Genomic DNA, 24,970 nt, shown 5'->3' with positions numbered 1-24,970 from the left:
GAACCAGCAGTCTTTTTTCCTCTCCTACAATTCAGCCTCTTCACACTTTATTTTTATGCAGGGATGCCTTACCAACAATGCTTTGACTTCTTCACTAAACCAAAAGCTGTTATTGTCTTTTAATAACAAGAGGAATCCACAGACAACTGTAGAAACAGATACTGTCTGGATTTTATTTTTTATTTTTTAAAGTAAGTAAAGAAAAAATAAATAAAATTTAAAAAATCCTGAGATTTTTTTTTTTATTTTTAGATCTTTAATTTACAAAAGGAAAAGCATTTAACAGTTTTCTATTCAGCGCTTTTAGTTTCCTCTGGATCAGAGGGTTTCCTTTTAAGAGGAATAACATAAATTCCATTCTTGGCTTCCTTTAGTCTCCACCATCGTCCCAATCTGTAAACAAAACAAAGATTTATTTACAAATCATTATTTTAACACTAACAGTTCACTGAAGATTAATGATTAACCACCATATGGATTGTTAATTAAAAAACAAATAAGGAGGGATGGAGTAATAAAACACTGGAGAAATGGTTTAAATCTGATATCTGGTAACAGGTCATAAACATTTTGTATTAAACGATCACCACAGTGAGCTTGAGGCTTTCAGAAGAAAAATTGAGGATGGTTTGCCCACTCAATAGAAGACTGCAAAGAATTTCATCATCTATGGTACATTAAAAATCAGAGATCCGGAGAAATCTCTTTGCGCAAAGGTTGAAAACCAGTAATTAATGTCTGTGATCTGTGTGTCCTCAGGCAACACCGTGCTGGAAACAGACAATTCTGAAGTAGAAATCAATGCACAGGCTCAGGCACACTCCTGAAAACTGTCAGTTCATTAAAACTCTAGCATGCAAAGCAAAAACCTCGAGGGAATAAACAGTGATTGAGAAATGCAGAAGCTGTCTCTGAGCCCGAGCTCATCTAAGATGGATTCAGGTAAGGTTAGAAAAGAAAAAAAAAGCACCTCTCCAATGCTCCAATAAAACTTTTTTGGAAAACACGGATATTGCACCTTCGGAAATAAAAAAGGGTGGGGGACCACCTGACGTGTTATCAGTACACAGTTTAAAAACACTGCTATAGAGCAGTATTAATGCACACAGTACGAGTAACCTGCACATCTTTGGAGGCACAATTAGTCTGACTGACATATCAGCTAGGCCATTTCCTGATCCCGAGGTTTTGGTATTTATAATGACTGATAAACATTTACAAAGTAAAGAAAAGACAAGATCCCTTCAGATAAGTCATAAGTTTTGATTGCAGATGAAGGCAATCTGTAACTTCCCTATAAGCAACAGCTGGTCCAGAGAGCAAACGAGTAATTGGTCAATACAGGTATTAGTCATAAAAATCCTATCTGTCGGACAAGGTTTTGGATTAATTAAACTGTACTGTAGAGAACAGTTCGCTCTGTGGTAGCTGGGATAATCCCCCCTGAAATGGATAAGTGGAAGAGATGGTAAATGGTAAAATGGACTGATTCTTATATAGTACTCAAAGCACTCTATACAACATGCCACATTCACCCCATTCACACAAGCACCACCTTGTATGCGTCTAAGTGCTTAGTACCATTCACACACATTCATACACCAATGGATGAGTGAAGACTAGGGGCATCCAGGGATCGAACCACTGACCTTCTGATCAGTAGATGACCTGAGCTACAGCCATGAGTGGGTGGATGGATTTACTATAGAGCAGCTCAGACCCTCCAGTACACAAGAAAGCATTTTGGATATCAAATTACAATAATCACTGTCAGTTCCCCTCAGCAATTTTCACAGTGGTCAAGTTTAACACTGTTTGTTTCATATGTCAATACAATCAAAATAAAGAAAAAAAACAAAACAAAAAAAAAAACAGTTCAGATTTACATGTCATTCTGTAAAATCTGTAACTATGATCGACACACCAAAACAAAATATCCGATCCACAAAAGTTGATTTTGTTCATCTGGACAGATTTTCAGTGGGAGAAATGCTTCGTCACTCATTCAAGTGACTTCTTCAGTCTCAGCTGACTGCAGGTTTCCCCAACATGAACAGAATCATCTTTTGTGGATTTACTGACCTGGATGATTGAGCATGCATCAAGACAAAATATCTGATCCACTTGCACATTTTATTTTACCTTGCATTCAGCTAAACTGATCGAAAATACTACATGACAAGTGTGACATTATCCAACATCATACTTCCTGGTTACCTTCAGTTAGTAACTGCATAACTATATGAATGAGGCCAAGTCAACCTAAAAATTCTAAAATGTTAAAGATGGATTAACACTGCCACCTAGTGGATGTTTTGTCCACTAAACATGAACTTGTGCTGACATTCATTAGTTTTCAGGAACTTTAGTTTCTATGGAAACATGAGTATAAATGTACCTGTGCTCCTGTCCAACTCCTGCAACCAAGAACTGACCAGAGCTTGAAAACTTCAAACTGTTGACGAAACCAGACTAGGCAGGAAAGGAAAGTAGAGAAAGAAAATAAGCATTTATGCAACTTATTATTATTTATTTATTTAAATGAGAGGAAAGGGTTAACTGCTTACCACTGGTACACTGAACAGAGGCTGAAGCCCACGATAATTCTGGCCACATTTCCACACATTAACCTCTGAGTTGTGGGAACCTGCAAGGAAGATCCGTTGTTATACAAAGCCAAATGACGACAGCTTACTTAAACACCAACCTAGGTTGATGTATTACTTTGATGTCCTTTTCATCAGGAATGAATTTATTACTTGCACTGAATACATCTGCATTCAAACAAATCACTCGTAAAACACTTTATTTACATTATCCTGCGAATAAAAATGGGTCCATGTGTTACTGAAAAGCACATGAAGAGGTTTCTCACAGCTATAGGCACCTGAGGCAATAGTATCAGAGTTCTGAAGTGCCGCCACTGAAGAGACCCAATGAGGCTGCTCAATCCCTGCATCACCATGGCAACCGTGGGCCCGTTTCACTGTGCTGAGAGGTTTCTTCTTGTTGACACTCCAAAGACACACAGAGCTGAGGTTGTCAGGAAATATGAATGAGTTAGTTCACACTATTACACACCGAATAAATAAAAATGGAGAGAAAGAAACTGAATCAACATAGCAGCAAATTATTACCCATCATCTGCTCCTGTTACCATGTGTTCCTCATTTATGAGTTGGATACAGTCAATTGAACCCCTTAATAAAAGACAACAAAATCAGAGTTGTCAGTCTCACTGTATGCTTAAAGAAAAATAGACTATAAATAAATATGCATTTATGAATGTGTACATCTATTAAAAAAAATTTAAAAAATCAAGCTGTGCTGTTAAATTTTCAGAATGAAAATTACTCCAATACATCTAATATCAAAAGATTTTATATAAATCAACCAACAGACATGTTTAATGGTAGAGGGACAATAAAAACCACGCAGCAGTCAAAAAGGTAGTAACAAAGGTAACAAAGGTAGTAATAATTTGATTTCTTTCATATTTTTTCAAACTTTATATGAGAGTATAGTGCCAGCAGCAGAAGAGCAAGATCATCCATGAGAAATTGTGCTGATTTTTGGCCATTTTTGGTTGCTCCCTTATTTCCCTAGGAGTTGCCACAGCAGATGGGATCTGCGTGTATGATTTGGCACAGCCAGATACCTTCTGACACAACATTTATCCAAGCCTGCGACTGGCTCTCTGAGTAGCATGACTCTGGGTTTGTTTGCTCTCCGTCTTGAACTGAAGATCTTTTGCATGTAAGGTTAATGTGTTAACGACTACACCACCGAGCCACTTCTTTCTTCTAGTGGTTTAGCTGACATTTGCAGTGTCCAAAAATAATTTCCTAATGGTTTCTAATTTTAAGATTTATTAATTTATTTTTTCAGGCCAAAAAAGTAAAATGTGATTGGTTCACAAACAGTGCTTGTGAACAAATCTGCGTGTAAACCATGTGTATTAGCACAATATTTCCATATTACGTTTTCTGTTTTGGTCAATATTTACCCTATTCCAAAAGACCATAGGTCAAAAATGCTCAAATTTAGAATTAAATACAACACTATAAAATATTAAATTGCCTATAAAGAACAAAAATGAGAATGTGTAGACTTTAACATTTTTCATATATACTAGTTATCTTATTTTAACTATTTATTGCATATGCTGAAGAATATGGGGGTTTTTCAATATTTGAAATAATTTCTCATCTGAAGCCAACAGATGAGGTGCACCTTGCTATCCACTGTCTTCTCTTTCTTACATTCTGCTTAGATTCCCCCCCCACACCAACTACAAAGTCAAGTTTTAACTTGAGCTAGTTTGTCTTTGGGGAAGCAATCTTCAGCATACTTGTCATTCCAGCCAAGCATCGCTTTTTCTGTTTAAAAATAAATAATAACAATTACCACTCCTGTGGAAACACTCTGGCTTCATTCTCAGGTTCTCTTATTTCAGATGGTAATTTTGCATATATTTTTAATGCAGACTATGAACATTTCTGTGCAATTATTAAATGCTTTTATATGAATCTTAGAAAACAAGCAAACAGACAAAGCACCTGAATTTGTGCACACTGGTGAGAACAAGCAATGCACAGAAGTCAAGAGACTCACTCATGGCCATGGAACACCAGCTGAGACTCTTCAGCTATCTTCCACACCCGTACAGTACCGTCCCGCCCTCCTGCAGTCACACAGCGCTCACGGCTCAGGCTGTCCAGTCCTGTGATCGAGTCCTGATGGCCAAAGCTACAGGAATTTACAGTCACAGTTAATTTCACACACTAGAGCCAAATGAATGTGAGAAATTATTTTCTGATTGGTCACTCACAGAGTTTCTACATATGCATTCTCATCCACATTCCACACTTTGATTGAGCGGTCATGAGAGGCGCTGTACAGATCATGAGTCCCCTTCCTGAATGAAAGGCCCTGTGAAGGAAAAAGAAGATTGTGTTATAAGAGAACTGCAGGTATCACCAACGCACAGCTGAGATGTTAAAATGTCAAAATTGTAGCCAACTAGTGAGGGGGAAAAAAAAAAAAACATCAAGAACATACCGACACAGCACCTTTGTGTCCTGTAAATTTATACAAATGTTTACACGATTCTGCCTCCCAAATCATGATCAGGTTGTTCATGTCTCCAGTGGCCTAAAAATATGTAAACAAAGACGTTATGGTCACACTTTGGTAAGAAAGGTAGAATAAGCTGGATTCCCAAAATTGGTAAAAGCAGGAATTGCTGAGGAAGAACTACTCACCAAGTACTTGCCATCCGATGATATGGCCATACACAAGATGTGGGCTGTATGTCCAACATGGCGATCCTCTGTACCCTTCCTTCCACCAGGTATTGTATGTATTTTTTTACCACTCTCAACATCCCCTAATAAGAACATTTCCAAACATATTATTATTAAAGTATTAGCCTTCACAACTGTGAAATAATTTGAATTTATTTTCACAACAGGAGTTTAAAAAAATTTGTAAGGATTAACTATACACTAACATTTAATGATGGAGCAGTCTTTGGCAGCAGAAAAGATGTACTTGTCATCTGGAGTGATGACCAGGCACGTAATTGGAAGTTTGTGTCCTCTGAACATCCTGATCTCTGAAGGATCTGGTGGTATGAGCTAAAAACAAGCAAACAAAAAACACACAGAAATAAATAACATTAAACTTCTTATTAGACACACAGCGGGATTAAAAGGATGAAAATTCTGATAATTACATCTTTGGCGATGAGCCGCTGGAGCTTTCCTCTCTGTTCAAGCTGATGGGAGAAGGAAAAAATAAAATAAACTCACATCCACAGAAATATCAATATTATAAACACAAGTCCAGCAAATCAAGTACAGTAAATCACAAAAAAAAAACAAAAAAAAAAAAAAAACCCAGTATCAATGAGATACTGTTTTTGATGTGATCAAGTACAACCAAAATATTTCTTGCATCTGATCATAAGATGTAAAGCTGCAAATTATTAGAAATTACTGAACTGTAACCCAGAAGACCACATCAGCATTTTTACATCAGTCATTATTTAATTTAGAGAAAATTGTCTTGTGAAACTGAAACTAAACTGTGGCCTAACTAAACTTTGAAAAATCATGGGAACAAAAAAAACTTTATTAAGATTTGATTTAGACATCTGAGTTGAATCTATGCCATAGGAATGTCATAACAGCAAACCCCTCTGAAACTCTGAAGTGTAGTCTACCTCTATGTTGATCAACCTGTTCAGTACTGTCAATTCACTCATCCAAGTGACTTCTGAAGAAGTCATGTCAGTCTTCAGAGACTGAAGAAGTCACTTGGATGAGTGACAAAATGTTTCTCCCACTGAAAATACTACGTCCAGATGAACAGAATCAACTTTTTGGAATTGAGAGCATAATAATTATTGCCAAAATATAAGGACCCACAGATACCATCAAATGTCTGCCTCAAGTAAAAAAAACAAACCAAAACAAAAACAAAATACTGAGCGCATTTCTGCTACATATTCAGGAGGACTTGTGTTACTGCCGAGCATAGAGAGATCGATTCATACAAAGGAGCAAGGGCAAATCGACCAGAAGTGAAAACTCAATTAATGACAGGATGAATGGCGTTCACAACAGCATGATCTAAGGAACATCTGGCCAACAGGCTCAACAGTTTGTAATGTTAGGTGTAGAGTTGGCAACAAGATATTTTCATTGTGAGGGGACAATCTGAGTAAATGTTAGTACACAGAGACATAGCTCAACACATGAAACTGGCAGTGTAATAACCAAGTCATGTAAGGTACCCTGGTACTACAGCTACCATTTAAACGGGCTCACATAGGAAATGTCTTACCACTTCTTCTTGAAGTCTTCCCGCAATTAGATCTGTCTCAAAGGAGGCTTCTTCTGCTTTATTTTCCTCTGAAGATAAGAAGAATTCTTTTCATTCATTCTGGAATAATGAATTTTAATGTTGTGCCTGTGTAAATGACACAAGTTTACCTTCTTCCTTGAGCTGCTCCAGGTAAAGTTTAGCTAATCTCAGCTTCTTCTCCTGTGGAGTCTCCTCATACTCAATCTGCTCGGTGGACTGCCTTTTCTTTGGCGCTGTGGCACTGGAAAAATCAAATTATCACAAAGATCATTAAGACTCGTGCTTTTATTTAGAGGCCAAAGGCTTGTGATTAATGTATAACCCCCACTGAAAACGCACCTCTCCGTCTCTGAGTCGCTGGAAATCTCTTCATTATATTTCGAGCTCGATTTCTTCGCTCGTAATTTGCCTTTTCCGGTAGGATCCACATCACCCTGCGAGGGGGAAAAAATACGATGTATCTACCACAAAAGCGTAAATAAAAGCGTTATAACAACAGTGGAAACCAGTTAAGAAGCCACGAGTGAACCCTATGGTTTAGCTTACCCGCTAACAGTTCAATTCACCTACCTTTCGCTTCGTGCCCGCCGTATTTTTCCCCTTCTTGGCAAACTTGGGGTTTTCTTTTGTTTTTAAAAAGAATGATGAAGACATGTCGAAACGCAACAAGCAGCGTTTCAAAACTGACAACAGTTATGCAGCGTTAACTCTTCAACTTTCTCAAGCCGCAAGTCAACATTGAACCCACATGGGTCGACTGCAACCAAACTAGGAAGCTGAGATGGGCCGCGAGCGCACACTGATTGGCTAATTGTCACGTTCACTCTAACATGTCCCACCCTTTATTAAAATTCTGGATTTTAATTGGCCCGTGTAGGAATTTCGATGAACAGGAAATTGTGCTGGGGCGAAATACTTCCCTCGGGGAATAAGTTTTCGCAGCTTTGTTCCGCACATAATTGTAAAAATATGCATTTGACAAGACGGTAATCCCATAAATGTGCGCGCCACACACAGTGGAAGGTAAACGTAAGATTAGTATTTCACACATGTTTAATCGAAAATGTTATGCGCGGCGGTTAAAAAAAATCCCTAATTATATCAGGATCTATGTACTGTACTACTGCAGTAGTATTACTACTTCCTCTACTACGCAGTATTTCCATGTACTGCACTGCCTTTGTCTTCAGTGACTGTGTTTACAGTTTGTCGTTGAGCTCAACCTGAGGTGAGGTTCCTCTAAACTATCGCACAGTAAATATCACGTGTATTTGAACATGTTTTGAAATGCAGTTTGCATCACTCATTGGCTCCAGCAGCTGGAGGCTAGTAGTAGGTAGGAGGAGGGGGGATGAGACAGCGGGAGGGGGATGCAAGGTTGACTGCAAACCTTTTTTTGTCTCTCTGTTTTTGCATGGGGGAGTTTAAAACGAGCAGAGATCGTCGCTGAGTGAGTGAAAAAAAAGAAAAAAGTTTGGCTCCAACTTTGAGTTTGTCCTGTGCAGAAAAGCAGCAGCACTTGGTGTGTCAACGTGCTTTTTACTCTTCCCAGATTGTTCACCACCATGCCACCCAAGAGAGACGCAGGTGCGACTGCAGCACAGCCACCCATTAAGATGATAAAGATCGATAACGTTACAGATGCACAAGAGTTTGGCTGTCATTCAGGCGAGGATAAGTTTAGGCTCCATGAAGAGGCCAGCTACTCACCTTATCCCAACAATGACGTGAGAGTTCATTGTTTAATTATCAGAATAAGTAACTTGTGTATAACTTGGATTTTTTTTATGTGTTCTTTTTCAACTCTTGTGGCAGCTTGACACTATTGAATTTGATGAAGACAATGTTGCAAGCCCGGGAATCAGAACAGACACCATCAGCCTTCTCATGAAAATAGAGCAGCTGCAGGCACAACTGAAATATGAACGCAGATGCAGAATTTTGGCTGAGAGAGAGCTGAGGGAACTCAAAGGTGGGTGGGAAAATTAACTAATCAATCAATCAGTTAATTTATATCCTTTAAAAATACTGTCAGACCACATTAATATTTATTGTAGCACACACATTACTCCAACTAAACCTAACTGGTTTAGATGCTACAAGGACAAATCCGAATGAGTCATCCTGCATTTCTTTGTATTTTTCTTCCTGGGAGTTAGACCTTCTTGTAATTTTTTTAAAAAGTGGAAGAGCAGGAAGCTCTTTCACCAAAGTTTTTCTTTGGTCACTGGTTGCTTTTTCACTCATTTTCAGTTGAGTTCTTATACTTGCCAATTCCAAGGAAATCCTTTGTCTTTGTTAATCCACTTAAGACTGACCTATGAATCATTCAAGCATAAAAAGGCACCCAAGTGAGGAGACGAATCAGTGTTTTGACTACACTTTCCAGACAACTTAGCAAAGAGTTCATTTTAAATTGTATCTTTGTTACTAGCAGCCTGTGGCGAAAAGCATGTAATTTGTTCCCATTTCTTTAGTTAAATGAACTGAATATGCCAAAGATAATTTATGTTGATGGGCATAAAATTGTATTTTTGTACCATCATGGTAATTCTCACAGAGCTATTAGCTTAAAAGTTGGTACATCTCAACATGGTGGGAAGTGTGTCCTTATAGAACTTGTGGAGAATTTGTTCTGGATAAGCAGAGGACAAAAGAAGTGTTAGAAAAATATCTACAGTATGTGAAAGTCATGTCCTTAATAATTAGGAAAAAAGCCAGAAAAGATCTGAGGAGATGCATCTGGCCTTTCAGTTGATCCATCTACTGTTCACTGAAGCCTCATCACAAACAGTCTCAGCTGGAGGGTGGCTGTCAAGAAGCCATGCGTAAGGAAGGAAATGGGTATGGAAAATTTGAATTTGCCAAACTTTTGTGAGCAGAAGAACAGCGAGGTACCATTTGGAAAATTTCTGATTGGCAACAGCTTCATTTTTTTATACTGACAGTGATTCCAAACACACAGTCATGGATTGGCCTTGACAGAGCAAATATTACTGAAGCAGTGCGTGACAGAGAAAACAGAAAGAAACAAAAGGCAGCCAACATCCAAAGAAGAGCTTTGAGCTTCTTTCAAGAAGCCAGGAGAACTTTTCCTGAAGATTACTTAAGGGAATTTCTTAACAACAATGACAAGAACAGGGCCTTATTAAAATTTAAATGTCAAATGTTGAGTATTCGTCTGTGTAACTGTCTAGTGCATTGATAACATGTGCGGAAGGAAAAATTGGATCCCGTCAGTCTTTTTAGTTTTCTGTCTGAGTTTATGCTGTAAACATAAAATGAAATAATTTATCTGATGAATATCTTCACCATGTGTCGGATTTACTTCAGTGGTTTGTAACGTTTTTCAGAGATGAACACTCTCATGATGCAGATGAGGCACACGGCACATGAACTGCGGGTCACCCTGGATCATGTTCTCCACGGAGGCGAAGGAGCAGTTGCGCCACAAAACTCTGATGAGACTATCTCTTTCCTGACTGAGCCTGAGGCAGAAATGAGAGCGCTTCATAATATACCAGAGGTCAACGCTCCTGTGTGCTGTAGACTTTGTACTTTCTTTGTATAACTGAGTTGGCAGATTGATCAGTTCATTAACATTTTGTTATCTTAGAAGAAGTTATATGTCATTGGTGCTCATTTGAAATGTTCATTGTTTTTAAGCTCAGGCAGGCTAGCACTAATTTGTTATTTTATAAGTGGTTAATTTGGGATCAAACACCAATGAAATGTAATGTTTTTATAAAAGATATTTCTTTTTCTTTGTAGGATGACCACAATTTCATCTATCTCTCAGAGAATCTTCGAGTGCCAAAAAATCTTTATGAGCGCATTGCAGAAATTGCAGACTACAAGAAGTACACTTCAGCCCTGCTCATGATACTTTTTGACAGAGAAACGCTGGCCACCCACTCTCTGCAGGGCCGTAGGAATACCTTTACGGGAGAGGATTGCCACAAGCCACAGCTCCCACCTGAGATTTTGAAAAGTTTAATCGGTAAATCAAGGAACACTAAGGATGCCTTAGAAACATTAGCCTTCTTTGTAAATGCTGTATATGGTGATTGAAAAAAGTGTTGGCCCCCTTCCCGATTTCCTATTTTTTGTATGTTTGTCACACTTTAACGTTTCAGATCATCGAACAAATTTGAAAATCAGACAAACATAACACAATTACACAATTAAACACAAAATGGAGTTTCTATATGAAGATTTTTATTATTAAGAGGAAAATAATACAAAACTACATGGCCCTGTATGAAAAAGTGATTGCCCCCTAAAACTACTAACTGGTTGGTGCCGCCCTTAGCAGCAACAGCTACAATCAAGCATTAGCGATAACTGGCATGCCTTTTGAGCATGAACCACCTTTTTAAGGTCATGCCACAGCATCTCAATCGGATTTATGTCAGGACTTTGACTGGGTCTCTCCAAAGCCTTTATTTTGTTTTTCTTAAGCAATTCAGAGGTGGACCTGCTGGTGTATTTTGGATCATTGTGCTTGAATAGTGCTTCAGCTTGAGGTCAGAAACAGACCTTCTCCTTCAGGATTTTTTGTAGACAGCAGAATTCTATGGCGTTATTTTAGTGCCACTATTCTGAGCGCACATAAAAAGAGTTTGCAGGTGCAAGTGTTGTATTTTGAGGAGAAATTTATTTTGAGTGAAGAAAAGCTGAATTTGAGTGAACAAAACTCATTGCTGCGTGCAAAAAAAAGTGTTTCAGTGTTTGCGATTATCCACACACACACAACAGCAGCCCCTCTCGCTCAGTTTTTGCATTTGCGCTCGCTCGCAATGTGTTGCTCGCGCTCTCAACATTTCTGCCCGTGCGCGCTCAGCTTGGATTTTTTTGCATCCAAGTCTGTGATTGGCTGGTTTTGTGGCACAAATATAATGGTGTAGAGAAAGAGTTGAGCGCGCACGGGCAGAAATGTTGAGCGCGCACGGGCAGAAATGTTGAGAGCGCGAGTAACACGTTGAGAGCGCGAGTAACACGTTGAGAGCGCGAGCAACACATTGCGAGCAAGCGCAAATGCAAAAACTGAGCGAGAGGGGCTGCTATTGTGTGTTTGTGTGTGTGGATAATAGCAAACACTGAAATACTTTTTTTTTTTTTGCACGCAGCAATGAGTTTTGTTCACTCAAATTTAGCTTTTCTTCGCTCAAAATAAATTTCTCCTCAAAATGCAACACTTGCACCTGCAAACTTTTTTTTACGTGCGCTCAAAAAAAAATTTTCTGTGCGCTCAGAATAGTGGCACAAAAATAACGCCATAGAATTCATGGTTCCATTTATCACAGCAAGTCTTCCAGGTCCTAAAGCAGCAAAACAGCCCCAGACCATCACACTGCCACCACTATATTTTACTGCCAGTATGATCCTTTTCTGAAATGAAAGATGAGATGAAGATGCAATGGGACACATGCTTCTAAAAATGTCAGCATTTGTTCTTGTCAGTCCACAGAGTATTTCCCCCAAATTCTTGAGGAACATCAAGATGTTTTCAGGCAAATATGAGTCTTTGTGTTCTTTTTGGTCAGCAGTGGTTTTCTCCTTGAACTCTCCCACGGATGGCATTTTTGCCCAGTCTCTTTATTATTGTTGAATCATGAACTCTGACCTTAACTGAGACATGTGAAGCTTGTGGTTCCATAATATTGTCCTGGATGAGTCATTGGTGTGCTCTTGGAGTAATCTTGGTAGGCCAGTCACTGCTGGGAAGCTTCACCACTTTTCCAAGTTTTTCCATTTGTGTGTAATGGCTCTCACTCTGGTTCACTGGAGTCCCAAAGCCTTAGAAATGTCTTTGTAACCCTTTCCAGACTGATGAATATCTCTGACTTTGTTTCTCAAGTGATTTCTTGATTCAACAGGTCTGCCAGTATTCAGGCCTGGGTGTCTGTAGTAAAACACTTTCCAAAACAATGATTAACAAAACAAGAATCATAGTAAATTTGTGATTTAACAAGAGGGGGCATTACTTCTGAAACAGATCTGAAACATAGAGGTGTGACAAATATGCAAAACACTAGAAAATCAGGAAGAAGGCAAACACTTTTTCACACCACTGTACGTACTAATTTGATAACCAGAGGTTTCTGTTTCTTTCCTGCAGATCATGTGGCAGCCAAGTTCAGTGTTGACAGCAGCCAAATAAAAACCGCAATCCGCACAAAGTTGAACAATGAGGATAAATTATTGAAGAAGAGACTGGGGTTGGGTAAAACAGAAAACAGAGCTAATGCTGAGCAAAGCTTTTGCCAAGATGCCTCGCTTCTGCCCGACGACGGAGCAATGACAAGTGACTCTCAGTTATAGTCCTTCACCTCTGTCTTCATCCGTTGGTCACACGTATTTCATGTCTGATAGAAATAGGTCACAGATTGCCTTTTTTATCCACTATAGTTCATTCAGCATTAAAATCTAGTTCTTTATTTTTTAAGAATGATAAGTATTTATATTTTTACGTTGACAGCAGTTAATGTCTGTTAGATTGTTTTCACCTTGAGTGTCACATGGTGTCCACACCCAGACGTTCGATAGCGCTATACACTGCCACATATGTAATCATTAATACTGTAAACAAGTGTTCTTATTTAGGTTTTCTTACTGTATTTAAGAGAGTGGTTATAAGTTAATAACCTTTTAAGCTAGAATCAGTCAGTCAGCTGACCTTTACATGTGTGAGTAGGACAGGGATCTCACTTTTGCCCTGTTGTTCATTCCAACTTGTGCATTGCAGGTAATTTCAAGGTATACTGTATGTGATAACTGTTTCAAAATGTTTGTCATGTGTTTTCTGTGCTTCACTCTAACAAACAATAAAGTTTTGCAGCTGATATTTTTTCAGTTATTTGAATCTTTCTTCCATCAGCACAGTAACCTACAGTATTGTTTCCTCCTCAGCCAACAGATGTCAGTACTGACCCCTGTTTCCCCTGTTGTAGTATTGATCTACTCCGCTGAAAGGTGACTGTTACTTAAGTAAACAAAAAAAGAAAAGAAAGAAACTCGGTTAACTAAATTAAGGAAGTACTGTGTGTTAAATGGTAAATGAGTCATTACATTCAAGCAATACACCAGTGTCCTCGTTCTCTGGAGCTATGAAGAGAATAGAGGAGCAAGTGTAAGAACAAGAACAGTGTGTAACAGTCACAGCCACATACTGACTGACTGATGAACGACAGTGTGTGTGGGACATGGTTAATGTCAGTGGGAGGCGGTTTGATGCAGTCATCTTCGCTTGAAAGATGTGATTTGGACAACCAAAGGCTGGCTCCTCGCCCCCCCTCCCTCGGGCTAGCTGGGCTGCCTCAGTGGACTCACAGCACATCACCTCTCTCCGATACCCTCAGTCCTCCCAGGGGTCCTCTGTCAAGCCTCAAAAGCCTTTTTTTTCCTGTCGGAAATCAGCTGTTTTCATGAGAAGTTGCAACACAGCAGGATAGTTCCCGGTGGACCATTATGCACCTGCAGCAACACCTGAGTACTGAATTTGATGCTTTTCAAAGTTTCTGAAATATCAGAGTGTTTTGGAAGATTTCTAGTTTACAAGAACTTTTTAAGGACCAATTTTCAAAATGAAAGTGCTTTGATGTAAGTATATAGCTATTTGATTATATAACACTTAACTATGATGTGAAAGAATATATATTATTCTATTTGTTTGGTTCATTGCTTAAAGTAAAATGCAAAGTAAAGTAAAGCATTTCACTTTCATATTTACTTATTTCATTGATTTATTTTGTTCTATCAGATCAAATGACTGAGACGTTTGTGTAACACTTCCTGAAATTGTTAGAATTTGTTTAGCAGATTTCACTGACACTGCCTTAATGGGTTTTTTCTTAAAGTTGAGCAAGTTTAACACCAAGTTGAGCCATGCCAGAAATAAAAAAGTCTCTCAAATTATGTCATTCAGAAAAACTGGATAGATAATGCTAGTTAAGAATATAACTGTGCATCAATTCATAGGGTTCACTACACATTTAAAACCCACAAAGTCCAAGTACATTACAAGCTGATGAAATGTTGCCTTCTAGTGAATTTATTATAATGAATGAATGAATGAAATTATTAACCTAAACTTATGAACTTTCAGCATTTCAACATACTGTAGCACATGGATGGAATTTTGCAGCTGCATGTTGAAGTGTCATTCATTTTGTATCAGAATGAGCTGAGTTAACAGTTATTGGAGACCTCATTTTTAAATCTAATTAAAATTGGTCAACACTTTCAGTTTCTTGCGTTAAGTTTGAACTCTTTAAAACCTATTTGTGCAATTCAAATTCAACAGAAAAGTCAGATAATGGAATAAATGCTCATTACTAACATTATGCAAGCTTAAATACATCAAAATGGTTCTTAAGACCTTTTTTGGCTTTTAAAAAGGATTTATTTGAAAAACCAAGAGGAGCGATAAAATCAGACAGAAGTATTAAACATAGATGTAAAATAACTACAAATGTTTTGGAGAATCAAATAAAGTGAAACTGAGCAGTGGCTAGAAAAGGTAAACCTGTTCAGAAGTCATTTGTGGACTGAAGAACATCACATGCTGGGCTGCAACTGGAACATGATGAGAACGAGGACAGCCTTACATAATGTGTATGAGAATGTACATGTACTAGTCCTTCCTGGGGATAAATCTCAGTGCAAACGTGGCATGCCAATAGCTGTCCACCATAGAAGATTACAGCGGCAGAGAGAATCAGTGGATAACCAGTGGATAGAGAGCACATGTATTTAGGACACAGCGTCCTCCACAGCCTGAAACCTGATTATGATTATGAGAACAAGATAGTTAGATACATTTATGGGGGAGGCACATGAAGGGCAGCACAGACGTGAAAGTAAATGTAAACGGATTAATGTTACATTTGTTACATTGTTTTATATACTATTTCTAGATTGCTCGGTGATTAGGGGTCAGGCGTGTTCTGGTTTAAGGTCTCCTCTTTGATGGTATGGTGAAGGGTGACACTGAACACATACTAATCAATGCAGGCAGTTCACTGCAGCTGGGCTAAAACAAGCATGCTCATTATCTTTCATTTCTAAAGGATGGGGATGGATGGAGGAGAAACACAGTGTCCTCCATGAATTATTCCCATTGATCATGTTTCTCCCTCACTATAGATACAAAATGGCATAAACAGCCTAACTAATAAGGTGAACGTCTGTGTGTTTTGATGAAGGTTGTAGTGAGTACTCCTGGATGTTTGTATTTATATATCACACTGCAGAGTATGTCAGATACAGTTAGTGTGATGAGTTATGATCAATTTGACAACAAATGTAATATTGTACGTTAAAAACTGTTGTATGTAATGCCTTCTGTGGCTCTGGATGTGCTTTTTTAAATGGCTAATGCCATTGTTGTGATGTCATTAGGGTTATCTCAACTCATGCCTTGAGACTACATATGGCTTTAGGAATGCAGGTTTAAAGTTGGAAAGATGTTTAGAATTTATCATTCAGAAATGATCTAATAGGTATTAAATAACCCCCTTAACAGTGCTTTGTGTAACTTATAGCGTGTATTGTTAACATTCTTTGTCCTTACTGTAATCAATATAGCTACTTGTGAAAAGGCCCGTTCCTATCAAAGAACCTGCAAACAATTATCACCCAGCTGCAGGCTATCTGAGCTCTGGAGAGCATTTTAAAGATTTTCAGCCTAAAGCTGTTCTGTTTTAGTTTGCCCTCAACTACCATCGTCATTTTAAGCTAAAGCAGTTAACTGTTTGAGACAAATTACAAAGGGCTCAGTGCAGATAAAATGAGCAACTACTGGGTGAATACAGACGAGGATTTAGCAAAACTTATTGGAAAGTAGCTCCAAATTTGCGAAATAATACGTAATGCTTTACTAGAAAGTGTTTCCACTGTGCAAAAGTAAAGCCATCTGATGCAAATGAAAAGATGCAAAATTTGCCATTGATATATTTATCCTTTTCTTCATTTTGTCTTTACAGAAGTGAGGTGTATTTCTTTTGATGTCTGAAGAACTTTTTAGCTTCGTCGCTTAACAATGGGAGCCACTGGAATACAGATCTTAACTCGTTCTTTATTATGAATCATGGAAGAGTACAGTTCATTTGTGACTGAGTACAATGAAAGCACTGCCGCTTGGCCAATAGAGCCTTCTGCACCCAGCAGACACTTAGGAAATGTTCCCAGCCCACAAACACGTCTCAAGGACCTCATGGGATTATTTTTCATGGTGACCCTAAATTTTCTTGCACTTCTGGCCAACACTGCTGTTCTTGTGGTTGTCATCAAAGCCCCTCATCTCAGGAAATTTGTATTTTTGTGCCATCTTTGTGCAGTCGACCTTCTGTGTGCCATCTTGATCATGCCACTCGGCATTGTGTCCAGCTCGGGGTACTTTGCTGGTGTGGTGTTCACTATGCTGGAGTGCCAGATCTATGTCTTCCTCAATGTAATCCTCATAGCAGCCTCCATCTTCACCATCACAGCTATTAGCGTGGAGCGTTATTACTACATTGTTCACCCCATGCGATATGAGGTCAAGATGACGCTGAAGCTGACTGCAGCTGTGATGGTGATAGTGTGGGTCGCTTCTGCAGGGCTGGGATTGTCTACTGTGTTTGGATGGCCGTCTTATGGCAGCCTGACCTCCGTCAGTGCAGCACACTGCTCACTGTACTGGAGCAACAGTGACCACAGGCGTATTTTCTCTGTGCTCTTCAGTGTCACCTGTTTCTGTCTGCCAGCAGTTGTGATTTTTGCTGTCTACTGTAATATCTACAAAGTGGCCCGTGTGGCTGCCCGGCAACATGGACCTCTGCCCTCCTGGACAAACAGTCAACTGAAGCATCGCTCTGACTCAATAAACAGTCAGACTACCATCATTACAACTCGCAATGCCCCACGCAGGATTACCCGAGAACGGCCTTTCGGGGGTGGTAAGGCTGCTCTTACTCTGGTGGTCATTGTTGGGCAGTTTCTAATCTGCTGGCTGCCTTATTTTGCCTTCCACCTTCATTTGATACTTGATGCAACACCCCAGATCCCCGATGACCTGGAGGAAACTGTCACCTGGCTGGCATATTCGTCATTTGCTATTAACCCTTTTTTCTATGGGCTTCTAAATCGGCAGATTAGGGAAGAGCTTTGTAAACTAAGGCGCTGCTACTCGACTCGGCCAATGGAATTGCCAGCGTCCAGCCAGGAGGGCTCGGGTCATGAGAACTTCTTGCAGTTTCTCAACAGGACCAGCTGCAGTTTAGAGACACGTCCAAGCTTTGCTACTCCCAGTTCTCTGGATTATACTGGGCAGACTGGTTTCAGGATACCAGGACAGATTCCAGAGGAGTTCAGTTAGATTTTGCTCTACTGTACCTCAGTGTTGTGCCACAAATAATTGAAAGTTTGGGGGATTAAGTTATTTAAAGATCATATGCAATATGACAAGCAAATTTTTGCAGACAGTAATAACAAGTGAGAGACAGCATACAGAAAAAAAACTGTTTTCGTCTTTGAATCGTTTCTATAAAGATTCAAAGAAGTACTAAATGGACTTTTAAAAAAAGCATTGTTACTGTGGTGAAACAAGCCTTAACGAGTCCTTAAAGATCACTTTAATTTTATTAGCTAGCCTAAAGTAAAGTTACTCTTTATCTACAATCAATAGTTCTGTTTTATGAAAATGAATCAACACAAGTAATTATTACACAATCAAATGTTGTCCTATTGTATTTATATTCCAGGAATTTATGTAAATGTTATTTATTATACACAAACAGGAGGAAATATTTGTTTTGTTCAAGGATATTTTATTTCTTATCAATTTAAATGTGAAAATAAATTTCTGGCATTTTAATAATGTTAATAAACAATGTTTGTACATTAGAAATAAGTATGAGATTTATATAAAACTTTTTTTTAGCATGTTGGTCTAAAATCGGATCTACTTTATTCTCTGGTGAAAGATGTTCGGGATTATATACAGTTATGTAAACTGCATGTCTTCATTTCTTCTTCATGTTTTGTATTCTGTTAACATTAACTAATATACCACATAGTTAATTAATCTCACAGAAACAGCCTCTAAGAGTGCACTGGGGCTGCTAGGCTGTTGTGACCATGATTCAACAGCCAACCCAAGTCCTTCAGGCATATTGTTAAGGTTTGCTTGAGTTTACTTTCTGCAAGAGATAACTAATACGTGCCTAAAGACACTCATTTGCCCAATTTATGTTCGACAGTTTGTCTCAGGACAGACATTGTGGGTTTGAATTTATGGTTTCTGACCTCCGTGCCCTCCCTGTGCCCACTTATGAAAGCACTGTAAGTAAAATTGAGCCCAGTTAAAACATCATTATATAAGCAGAAAATGCCATTTCATAATAGATGAAGTGGTTGTCTCTAATAACATTTAATATGAGTACATGAGCAGATTAACAGCAAAGAATTTGGAATTTTCTGTATTTACTTACAATCAGCTTGGCAATTGACTTCTGGTGTATGAAGTTATTCTTATTAAACTTTGATGTTTATTTATTTAGATAAGTCATTAGAGACAGTTTAATGTTTCTGATGATTTGTCTGTTGTGAATATTTTGAGGCTATGCACAGCTTTCCCACAGAGATTAGACTTTTGGGATAACATCAGGCAGACATGCTTATGTGGACAAATGAAAAGATAAACCAGTAAGCCAATAAATTAAATACATGGTGATTTGCAGAGATCTTAAAGAGAGAAATAACAATTGGAAGAGTGACAACTGCATACTGAAAGGCAGCAGAACAGATAACTCCTCAACACACACAATACACAAAATGTAATAAGACACATGCACACACACACATGCACGCATACACGCATACACACAGTAACTGAAATCCAGTTTATAGACATCTAGATATGTTAAAAGTGAGATAACGCTGCCTTTTTACAAAATGCCCATCCCCACAAGTTTGAAGGCATTTTTGAGGCTCAAATGTGGTTTTAGTTACAATTAGGTTATGGTTACGTTTAGGCTAAGGGTCAGGGCTAGGCAATCGTTTTTGAAGGTTAGAGTTAGGGTAGGCAGCTAGGGAAAGTATTTTCTCAATTAGATGTGCTCACTAAGATATGTGTGCGTGTGTATAATTAACAAAATGCAATGACTTTCAAAACATTTAGATCCCTACATTTATCGGAAAATACAGTATAAAGATAAAAAGACAAGAGGCAAAGCTGGACGTGGCAGAGTTGCTAAGATTTTTGTGATCAGGATGGACAGCATTAGAAGTGAGTATATCTGAGAGACACCTCAGCTTGAGTCTTTTGGAGACAAAGAGACAAGGGTGAAATGGTTTGGACATGCGCAGAAGAGGGACAGTGAATATACTGCACAAGGGCTGTTAACTATGGAGGTGTCAGACAAGAAGAAAAGAAGAAGGCCACAGAGGAGTTTTACGGGTGCAGTGGAGGAGGGCATGCAGATCGTTGCCCTGACAGAAAACTATGCCAAGAACAGGGTGAGATAGAAGCAGATGATCCAATTTGGTCACCCATGATGTGAGCAACTTAAAGAAGAACGTGAAGAAGCAAAGAGATAAGTGATGATAAAATGCTGCTGATTGATGAAAGAAAAATAAAATACATTTTGAACTTGATACCAGAAACACATTTAAGAATGAAAAAGAGCTTAAAAATGCTTAAGAAGCTATTAAAGAGTGTGTGGGATAAATAGTTCAATGTGAAATTGCAAAGGATTCGAGGATTTATAGTTCATCCCATCATTAAAGGATTTACAGAATCCAGAGAAATGAATACACACAGGACAAGCTAGATAACCAATATTGAATGTTTGTGACCTTTGGCCCTTATGTCACACTTCATAAAATCATATGACGAGACACGTCTGGTCTCAGGAACCGTTGGTAATAAAGGTGGTTCAGGTGAGCTTTCATTGAAAGTCCACAAAGGAAAGAGACGACTGGACAAAGAGGACCAAAGGACTATTGGAACTTAAAAAGCTCCCTTATCCATCAGGGATTACCACAGCAGATCCACATGTTTGATTTGGAATTAGATTTTAGTTTCTTGGGTTGTTTTTTTTAAATGATGTCCCTCCTGCCACAGCCCGACTTTGTGTACTCTCTCAGAATTAAACAGGCTTCACTTGTTAGGAGAATGTGCAAACCACATGTTGTGTGCTACAAAGTAACACATCACTTTGTATTAGATATAATAATGTTTTAAGTAATAATTTGTAATGTGTTAAGACAAGTAACACATTACAAATTATCACATTACTTTGTAGCGCATCAGCTCATCACATTACATTTTTCACTAACACATTACAGTAATGCATTACTGTAATCAATTCAGTAATTACATTACATTTGAAATAAAATTACTTGCATTACAAAGTTGTCTGACTGGCAGTTATCTGCATGCTGGGTAAATACAGTTCCACCCAGCATGGATTCCTGCACTTGCACTATACAGGAGGAGGAAAATCACAGGGTGACACAGTCATACTGCTTAACAATTAAATAACATTTAATATGTAATACATTACTGTACTGAATAGTAAGTATGCTGAAAAGACTTAAAATTCTTCCCTTTCTATACCCAGTGCTGTTTGTTTGCTGGAAGGCCTGCTTTGGTGTTTCACAAAAGGATGAATGATGCTCTGACATAATAATGGGAGAATCACTTCAGAAGAATCAAAGGGAGAAGGTTTGATTGATGGTGCTGTCAGATGGTGCGAAACAAATTATTTTGCCAGAACTTCCTCTTATACAGTAACAGCATTTTCCTAGAGTTTCCTCAGAAGTGCATACAAACTAACACAACAGGTATTTAACCTTGTTCGCAGTGCTCACAGAGCATAACCTCCTGCCCAGTTTATTCACAATCGATAGAATAATTACTGTCCAAAAGCAGGAAAGAATGTAAAACAAACAAAGCTATTGATAAACTTGATTGACTTATAGAAAGCCACATTAAACACTCAATAAATTGTTTTGTTTTTTAATTTAAAAAAATAATAATTTAAAAAGAGAAAAAAGTAAATGGATTCAAAATTCAGATTATTCTGACATTTAAAATGGCAATTTCTTTCCTTCATTTCATTTCCATTTCTGCTCTGCATTTCCTTTTTGAACTGGCTTTAATGAGTCATTTCACTTTCTGCTGTTACGCTCTCCATTTAGCCTCTCAAACCAAAGGAACACAGATTAGCTGTGTGATAGGATGTAAGGAGTTCTGCAAATTGGCTGCAAATTGACACATCTGGTCAAATTATGCAAAATAAAATAATTCACTCAGATAATCCTGCTTAGAGAGCAGCAGCAAGAGCAACAGTGCTTCACTGACATGAAGTCCTCTTGGCATAATGTAGATGGTTAGCAACCAGCTGTTTTTCATGGAACTAGTTCTGTCGAATCTACTATATTTGAACCAGTGTTGCCAAATGCTTTATTTTTATATATATTTTTTATATTTTAAGCTTAGGTTCCAGCCCCCCTGGGACCCCAAACTGAATAAACAGAAAAGAACTGACTGGATGGATATTTTAAGCTTTTCTGTTATATAGTCATGCCAAGTGTTGGGGATGCCGGTGCTTCGTATCAGAGCTGCTTTGCTGACCTGCAGATGTTCATACATGATACTGTGGGAATCATGACATAACGGTCAGTCTGACCTATTGTGCTGAAAACAGCTGGACCGGCAGGTGCTGAGAAGAAACACTGTCTGACATCTCTTGTGCCCCACATAAAATGCTACTGCTGGCAGAAAAGGATCTGAGCTTCAGCTGGCGTTAAAATATTAGATTATTTAAAGCAAACATAATATTTCTCCACTCAGTGACATGAATTTCTTTATTGTGAGTCTGTGATTTGCACAGTTTTTCCTCTATTTTAGTCTATAAGGGAAAATGTGATAATGCAGCATTCTTCCACATAATATTTTCTTTTACAAGTCTTGGACACAACATGCATGATCACATTTGATTTAAGTTGTGACAAAATAGTACTGTCTGTCTTTGTTTATCCTACTAGTCTGAAGTAGGTGGACATCAGTTAAAAAGAGGATTTCACGTAATTCCACGCGGCAGCTGGGATTTAGCAAAATTTGACTCAGAATGTAATGACAGTTGCCTGGCTGTGTGAGTATGTTCCTGGGTCACTCTCGACCAAATCTGATCAAACCACGTCTACACAGCCCTCATATAAAAGGTTTACTAAACAGGAAACAGGAAGCTAAAAAATCAACACCATCAGAGATGAGGTGATGGTTCACGTGGTCCTCTGCAGTGAAGTCTTCATGAAATCTGCACCTGACTATGGGGGCTGGGCCCTCTGACGCTTCACTTCATTTAGAAGGATGAATAAAAGAAAGTCCAAAAGAGCATTTGATTTGCTGCTCTGTATCAGAGCTGTGACTGGAGGCTAGTGTGCTGCTCTACGTGTGTTGCAAAGCAATATTATCGTCCTTGAACCCTTAAACCCTCATAATAATAAAATCTGAAAATAACCTTTTCTCCTAAATTTTTCTTTCTCTATTTTTAGCTTTAAATTTACCTGTTTGAAAATACCTAAACTGTGACACCATTTCTTTACAGTGTTTTGTACTCCATGCAATTTATATAAAAAGAAAGTAAGTAGTGTAATTTGTTATATAAAAAGTATAAATCATGTTCCAACTATTACATACAAGTTTATTTAAAAATATGTTTCAGTAAACATGACAAAGACAGTACTGCTCCCAATTATTTGTTTATTAGCTGAAGCTTATCTTATCTTGCAAGCCCTCAGAATTGTAGCCTTGGGGTAAGAATAGCATTATTCAGTGAGCTGGGATATTCGTGTTTCTTTTTCTATCTTTCCCTCATGGTTGCTTCTCCCCTCTCTCCCTATCTGGCTGCTTCACACATGCACTCACCGTCTGCTGACCTCACCTGTGAAGCCGGAAACAAACAAACCCCATCTGGTGAAGTGTGCAGTCCATTAGCATACCATTGTCTCCTGCACCAACACAGGAAATTCACTGCCATCCATACACTGTGTTCTCTCTCTATCTCCATCCAGCAGGCAGAAATTATCATTACCATGGAGACCGTAGAGTGCTCATCACAGAGTAGAGCACTTATCCCCAACTCTGAACAAATGTACAGTTTGTTACATACTCGACAGCAGGTTGTTACGTAGCGCCATGTTCATTCAGTCTTTCAGATCAGGCTTGGCTTTTTCCCCCATTTTATTTGTTTCTTTAAACTGTTTTTCAGGATTGAAAAGAGCAAAACTTTTTAATGCATTACTCTTAATATTGATCAAGATATGATTACTCAATTTTTATGTGCTTTTTTTTTCTTTTTTTTTGGACATAAAGGTAAAGGGTGATAAAAGTTACAAAAGCCATCATCCATTTACAGCCATTAGAGACAATCTACCATTTCATACTGCAAAAGTTTAATTCATTCAACCACATATTTACATTTAGAATATTGTGCAACCGCTTGGTCAGAACACCATCTACAACCGTCAAGCCACTTATATACAATTGTCTAATTAAACTTTGGATAGGAAGTCAGAAAGCTGCTATGTTCTTAAGAAATTAAATATGTTAAGTTTTGGTCCTTATATTTAATTTGCTCATCTTAAACTCATTTAGTTTTGAGCCAGGGAACCCATGGAGTGTCTGGTTGGAACTGTGGGCTGCCATTATGTAAATCCTGATGTATGCACTGTGATAGCCCCTGTTAGAGTTAATGAATGCAACTGGAAGCTCCTGGCCCATCTCTAAAAGCTGGCTGCCTCAGTTTTTGCTCTCTCTCCATCCACCCAGCACCATGCTATTTGCCTTGCTGATATAAGCTTCTTTTATTTTAGGTTCTACATTGTACAACATCATACACCAATATTTACTGTATAGATTTTGTTTCTTACTATCTCTTGTGTATGTGTTGCTTAGTTTTGTGTATCTTATATGGTCTGATTGGATGAGTATTTGACCTACTGATAGCAGTGAACCACGATGTAAATATTACTTGTACAGAACTGGATAGCATTTCAGTGTTTAGATTAGGAACAGGCAAAGATAAGTAGTTAATTTCCATAAAAGGCC

General features: G+C 38.4%; 3 protein-coding genes across 13 annotated transcripts; 2 read left to right on the top strand and 1 right to left on the bottom strand.

Annotated features, from left to right (window-relative positions):
* Nucleotides 1–193: 193 nt before the first annotated feature.
* rrp9 (ribosomal RNA processing 9, U3 small nucleolar RNA binding protein) lies at nt 194–7,661 on the bottom strand. Of its 2 annotated transcripts, none has more exons than XM_082533259.1 (15): nt 7,441–7,661; nt 7,210–7,304; nt 6,999–7,111; nt 6,850–6,917; nt 5,738–5,779; nt 5,513–5,639; nt 5,265–5,389; nt 5,062–5,154; nt 4,832–4,932; nt 4,615–4,749; nt 3,138–3,200; nt 2,876–3,033; nt 2,568–2,647; nt 2,399–2,472; nt 194–393 (listed from the first exon to the last, which is right to left on the bottom strand). In XM_082533259.1, exons 1-15 carry the CDS (start codon nt 7,522–7,524, stop codon nt 291–293), a joined length of 1,461 nt encoding a protein of 486 aa, XP_082389385.1. In that variant the 5' UTR covers nt 7,525–7,661; the 3' UTR covers nt 194–290. The 2 variants fall into 2 exon arrangements, with proteins under 2 accessions (XP_082389385.1, XP_082389386.1); XM_082533260.1 differs by having other exon boundaries at nt 2,888–3,033; nt 7,441–7,660.
* A 123-nt stretch (nt 7,662–7,784) lies between these two features.
* Nucleotides 7,785–13,717, top strand: LOC309706592 (uncharacterized protein). 10 transcript variants are annotated; one of them, XM_082533264.1, is made up of 7 exons: nt 7,801–8,098; nt 8,308–8,320; nt 8,423–8,597; nt 8,686–8,842; nt 10,224–10,396; nt 10,642–10,870; nt 12,992–13,717. In XM_082533264.1, exons 3-7 carry the CDS (start codon nt 8,436–8,438, stop codon nt 13,192–13,194), a joined length of 924 nt encoding a protein of 307 aa, XP_082389390.1. In that variant the 5' UTR covers nt 7,801–8,098; nt 8,308–8,320; nt 8,423–8,435; the 3' UTR covers nt 13,195–13,717. The 10 variants fall into 10 exon arrangements, with proteins under 10 accessions (XP_082389394.1, XP_082389393.1, XP_082389390.1 ...); XM_082533266.1 differs by having other exon boundaries at nt 8,294–8,320; XM_082533265.1 differs by having other exon boundaries at nt 7,837–7,893; nt 8,000–8,320.
* Nucleotides 13,718–14,231: 514 nt separating this feature from the next.
* On the top strand, nt 14,232–19,152 carry LOC309707523 (putative G-protein coupled receptor). The gene is made up of 2 exons (XM_082534894.1): nt 14,232–14,472; nt 16,857–19,152. Exon 2 carries the CDS (start codon nt 16,961–16,963, stop codon nt 18,227–18,229), a length of 1,269 nt encoding a protein of 422 aa, XP_082391020.1. The 5' UTR covers nt 14,232–14,472; nt 16,857–16,960; the 3' UTR covers nt 18,230–19,152.
* The last annotated feature ends 5,818 nt before the right edge of the window (nt 19,153–24,970 follow it).

The sequence above is a fragment of the Aulonocara stuartgranti genome (assembly GCF_965226115.1).
Source record: "Aulonocara stuartgranti genome assembly, chromosome: 5".
Taxonomy (NCBI): domain Eukaryota; kingdom Metazoa; phylum Chordata; class Actinopteri; order Cichliformes; family Cichlidae; genus Aulonocara; species Aulonocara stuartgranti.
This window is presented reverse-complemented; position numbering and strand designations above follow the sequence as displayed.